This window comes from Photinus pyralis, unplaced genomic scaffold (genome assembly GCF_008802855.1).
Source record: "Photinus pyralis isolate 1611_PpyrPB1 unplaced genomic scaffold, Ppyr1.3 Ppyr1.4_LG3b, whole genome shotgun sequence".
NCBI lineage: Eukaryota > Metazoa > Arthropoda > Insecta > Coleoptera > Lampyridae > Photinus > Photinus pyralis.
This window is the reverse complement of record NW_022170510.1, coordinates 13,943,350-13,948,725: the sequence shown is the minus strand read 5'-3', so window position 1 is coordinate 13,948,725 and position 5,376 is coordinate 13,943,350. Positions and strand designations below refer to the sequence as shown.

Sequence of the window (5,376 nt, the reverse complement as noted above, 5' to 3'; positions counted from 1 at the left end):
GTAAGTACTTTTCTAAACTGTAATATTTCAATGTTATTTATATAGCGCACACTTTCTATAGTTTTAAATTGCTTACACTTTATTATTAAAAAAACAAAAAAATACTAGTTGGTTTTAAGAAATTTGTTAATTTATGTTCCTTTACTATTTATTTTTTTTTTATTGTTTTGTAAGAATTAGTTACTATTTGTTACCTCGAGAATTCTTCAACGGTTGTATATCATTTAAGAAGGAAGTGTATAAATGAAAAGGAAGAAATGAAAACCAACTGATGTAAATAGGCACATTTTTGAAATTCAGTTTCTTTAGGTTTAGATGCTTTATTTATGATTTGTTACACCTTTTTGCCATGTATTAACTCTAGTAAATAAATTTTTGCATTGAATAAAGTAATAGAACTGCATTTGATTTTCTAAATCATTTTTTTATAATTGTGTTGTTACTCTGTAAACTTATTTCATTATGAAAATGTTTTACATCAATATGTCTTGTAACATTATAACCCGTAATATCTTTTCTTTCATAGCGACAAATGAGCGTTTCGTATCTACTATGGAAACTGTTCTGATTCTTCTGTTTAGTATTATTGTGATAAATTTATATATGCACGAGCGACTTCCGGCACAGGACGTGTCAATGTTGAAGGTTCAACATGAATTCAATTCCAATGAAGCCTCCAGTTTGAAAAATGGATTTTCCATTTTTACTGGTAAAGAATGGGAAGAAAATTAAATTCAAAAGCAAACTTATTTTCTGTACTTTGTGCAACAAACGTTCCATTTAAAATAAGAAGTGTGCATACATATCACCAACGTTCTCATATATTTTCTTTGTCCTTTAAAATCCTTTTCTATGTTAAGGAAAACCCTATAAGACAATTCCCCCTCTATAAGCTTATATGAGATTCTAGATCAAGAACTACAATTATGGAGCGACATAAAAACAAGAATTAATAGACTTATCTATCAAAAATTTCAAACATCATTTTTGATCATTTCAGCAGACCCAATTAAGAGTCTTGGTCCAATTTTTCAACTGCACACTCGGAAAATTGTTCCATAGTTCCGTTGCCTGTACACAAAACGATCTGTATCTCACAATTATACAAAGATTGTTAGTACAAGCATTGAATAAGTAACCTATAATTACTTATTCAATGGTATCATATGTGTAAAAACTTGGGAGTGTGGTGTGAATAATATTTTAAATAGAGCATGTATCAGGAATTTATTATCTTATGCATAGAAAATGAAGGTCTTTGATCAAATCTCTACCATTATATTGATAGGTGATCAACGAGATCATTTTTTGTATTCTATTATGATCCAAACTAATATTTTAAAACAAGGAACCTGTAAAGAAAAATGGGATTTATTTTTCTCAAGCCATTTTACATTCGTATTTATGAAAGTTCAATGAAATCAGAGCGTCATTGTGACGCCATCTTGCGTTATAAAAAATTTTTATTACAGAGCGTGCCATGGGCATTTGTAAAATAAATAGGAAGTGACACTCTAGTAAGGTCATATGATATGGGAGAGATCTCGCTGGGTAAAGCAGATGTAATGCTCTGGAACACAATGAAGAGGCTTTATGGTACTTTTGAGGATTTCTAGCCTCTTTCTAAACTCTTATCAGAACCATTGTATACCTACACAAGACCAAAAAGGATTCGCCCTGTTAAGCTATTTTTAATTTACCATACTTAGTAAAACTGAGGACTTGCGATCGCTTATATTTAACAACTAGTAAACATTTTAAATATCTTGGGCTAACATCAGAATTAAGCATTAATAAAATAAGAAAACAATTGAAAGATGTAGCGTTATTTAACTATTTTAACAAAAAAAAGTTATTGAAATTCCAGCTGAGATAAATTTAAATGAAATGGATAATAACGTGAACAATAAACAATGCAAATACAATAAACAACAATTAACTGAAAGATGAACACTAAAAAATGCAAAAAGTTTCCAACCATAAGCAACGATTAACCGAAAGAGAACAATAATAAATAACGCAAAAGACAACAATTCTTCGCGAAAAAATACATTAAATTTACCCAAAATTGTCCTGAAACCCTCATTTTCATGACTACTTCGTGTCAGGAAATTTGAGTTTCCATGACAAAGGCAGAGCAGACTACGTTTCCTGCCCCTTGTCACTTTACTAGCCGCACCTGTCACTTTACCGGCCGCATTTGTGACATTTCTAATGTCTATAATGACTCCTGTCTGCATCACTGACAGATTGACATTAATCAAGAGTTTTATTTACAAATTGAAATGTTACATTACAATACGATTTCGGGTAAAATTTAATACAAAACTCGTCAGTGAAATGACATTACTTGACTCAGAAATTAAAGTACTCGACCCCAAGGGGTCTCGCACTTCAATATTTCCTCGCCAGTAATATGTCATATTTTCCTGACTTATGTAAATAACTATTACATATATGGTGCGTTCAACCTAGGACACGTGGTAAGTATATACATACCTATCTTATATCCAAATATCAACAATAATAAAAGTCGTTTTAAAAAATATGCCGCACTAGTTCTTCTGCTTTTATTTATTCATTTATGAGAAGTGCAGAGCTGGGTACTGCTCGCGAGCGTTCCGCTAGAAAAAGCGCTCCAAGCGGAAAAATCGCTTGCGAGCACTTCTCGGAGCGGCCGCTTGGTGCTCGATACTCGAGCGCTTTTTTCAGCCCACGAACGGTTTTTCCGCTCATGAGCGTTTTTTTCCGCTCGCAAGCTCTTTTCCGCTACTGTGCGCCTTTTCCGCTCCTGAACGATTTTTTCGACCGTGAGCGCTTTTAACTGCCCTCAAGCCCTGAAGAATTAAGCGCCGCTCGCTAGCGTATTTTCCGCTCCTGAACGGTGTTTTCCACTCCCGAGCGCTTTTTCCGCTCAAGAGCACTTTTCCCGAGCGGTCGCGATAAACCGCTCGAGCACTTTTAGGAGTGCTCGGAGCTCGCAAGCGGTTTCGCTTTGCAAAACAACTGGATATTCGCGAGCATTTTTGAGAAAATTAGAGCGCTCGTCGCTCGAGCGGTTTTTTTAGAACGCGCGGCCCAGCTCTGGAGAGGTGGTCCAAAAATTGAGTAGGTACTACTTTGTGTGTATAATAGGGTGTTATTTATAATTCTGTCTGGTTAATCTTCTCTATTATGCTCTCAACTCTCAAATGTATGAGTTGAAATTCATTTTTGATGTATCCAGTAAAAATAATAGGTCGCACTATGCTGCCGTAACCGGTAAACAGCCATTTTATGGAGGCTGCGCCCTCTCAAGGTGATGATTAGGGGGGGGGGGGTGCACCTCCGTGTCTAAGTGTGTTACTTTCATCCTACCCGTGTAGGAGCGGGAAAGAATACTCCTACTGCAGAGACAGAGGGCCACAGTCGACAAAACAAAAGTAACTGCGCCAAGTTTTAATTTGTGAAATGCATTTACCTATTGTCTAGTATATGTACCAAAATTAGAGACAAACAGGTGTTTCCGATTATTTACATGCGAGCGACTACCGGGATAGGGCCCTTTCAATATTGAACGAAAAGTAATCATTTTGCCCATCACTTTCGCAAGGGTATTCATCAGTTCAAAGTGCATAAAGTTGCTCTCGTTTGCCTCATTAATAATTCTTACATATTTTATTTTTAATTGTTATTTTTGTTTCTTGTCCCGATTAAGCCCCTACGAAAGTGGGCGAAACGGTCATATCCCGGAAATCCACGGCCGCCATCGAATTGATGGGCACAGTTTTTAGAAGTCGGGGGATCGCGCGTATGAAAATTCTATTTATTTATATGTGACGCAAGCCTTCCGGGAAATATGACGTGTTTTGTTTTAGAGCATTCGAGAAGATTTGGGACCACTCGAGAGCACTCGACTTTACAATATAAGCAAATCGAATTGCATTTCAGTGCAGTTGCAATTACAACGTCGAAGTAAAAAATAGTTCGTGCTGTTATAAATTGTGTATGTGTGAGTGATAAATAATATTTTGACTGTTATAAATTGATTCGTTTCAAGACTGTTATAAATGTAATATTATTATAATTCATATAAATAAAGCACGTAGTTAAATTTACGTTACAGTAGTATTATTTTATGTACACGAACATAACTTGCCACAATTTTTCTTATGCCGTCATAAAAAATAACGTTTATTTTTTCAATAACAAATTAAGCAAGTATATTCCTGGATATACCTAAAGACGAATTATAAATATTTGACAAAAATTAGAAGTCAATAAATCAAGCTCGTGTTAACTCAATTTTCATTAATTCGGGGCGATGACTTCTTGGGTCTTGTTCTTCTTCTTCTTCTTCTTTTTCTTCTTTTTTTTGGGTTCCTCATCATGATCAGTGGACTCGTAATCAATAAATGACTTAAAGCTGGTAATGATATTTGCTAGGCCAATTTGACTTGAGGGTATCATAATCGATGTATCTGAAAGTGATGAGAAAGTAAATTAATTTGTGTGTGCCTATTACCCACCTTTATTTTGTATAACCGCCTGTACCAATTGCTTCGAAGCCCCCTCAAGAAAACCAGTAAGACCGTTTGAAGCGAAATTTAATTGACTACCCCATCTTGAGCCTGGACGTTTTTCAAAAACGACCGTTTCATTTGATGCTGACTCAATTTGGTTGCTTGTCTAAAACAATGTTCTATTTTCTACTATTTGTGTAGGCGTGCGACTTACTGTCTCGGGAATATCAAACACGCCTTTCAAATACTGATCAAAGTTTTTGAAAATGTGTTCGTCTGCAAACACCGTATTTATGAAGTTTGCAAAATGCGGCTGTAGTATATCCCAAATGGAGGTGGCAGTCTTTCTAATTGCTACTTCCCTTCCTGACGATGAGGGCAATGGTGAGATGATCTAAATTTAAGGTCAGGATTTTACCTATCTGAAAGCTTCACTCACTCACCTGTACATTTGCTACTAATAGAACTATAAGGGCAATCCAACGGATACACATTTTGCACGTTATAAACAGTTATTCCTACTGTTATTATTACTCCGTTTGCTGCTATCTTTATACGTACTATGACCGGATCTGTAGGTCAAACAATTTTATCAATTACTTACATTGGTGCCAAGTTTCGGCATAATTGCATCTGCCATCCTCCTTATCCAGAGCAACGGAACATGATGGGCAAAAGGACTACCGTGTTCTAACTCTCATTCACCACTTGACCAATTTGAAACAGTTTGATGCAAGCGCCTGGTCTTCATGTTTTTATTTAATTGGATGCTGAATGGTGTTGAGCTTTCGTTTATGGTGGTCCTAATATATCGGTGGAAAAAATGGGCAAAACGTTATAGTGTTCCAAATGGAATCGTACATAACAAGTTAGA

The 5,376-nt window shown here is 35.7% G+C and overlaps 1 protein-coding gene across 2 annotated transcripts; it reads right to left on the bottom strand.

The window, feature by feature from the left end:
• Nucleotides 1–4,088: 4,088 nt before the first annotated feature.
• On the bottom strand, nucleotides 4,089–5,081 carry LOC116166950. Of its 2 annotated transcripts, none has more exons than XM_031482172.1 (4): nucleotides 4,946–5,081; nucleotides 4,717–4,896; nucleotides 4,509–4,668; nucleotides 4,089–4,460 (listed from the first exon to the last, which is right to left on the bottom strand). In XM_031482172.1, exons 1-4 carry the CDS (start codon nucleotides 4,994–4,996, stop codon nucleotides 4,291–4,293), a joined length of 561 nt encoding a protein of 186 aa, XP_031338032.1. In that variant the 5' UTR covers nucleotides 4,997–5,081; the 3' UTR covers nucleotides 4,089–4,290. The 2 variants fall into 2 exon arrangements, with proteins under 2 accessions (XP_031338032.1, XP_031338033.1); XM_031482173.1 differs by having other exon boundaries at nucleotides 4,952–5,073.
• Nucleotides 5,082–5,376: the final 295 nt, after the last annotated feature.

Bases quoted from the DNA above. Each gene is read 5' to 3' on its own strand.
- LOC116166950 (XM_031482172.1), bottom strand. From the start codon at position 4,996: ATGTGTATCCGTTGGATTGCCCTTATAGTTCTATTAGTAGCAAATGTA. The intron at 4,897-4,945 runs GTGAGTGAGTGA...CCTTAAATTTAG, and splicing joins TATTAGTAGCAAATGTACAG to ATCATCTCACCATTGCCCTC. The intron at 4,461-4,508 runs GTGGGTAATAGG...CATCACTTTCAG, and splicing joins GGCGGTTATACAAAATAAAG to ATACATCGATTATGATACCC.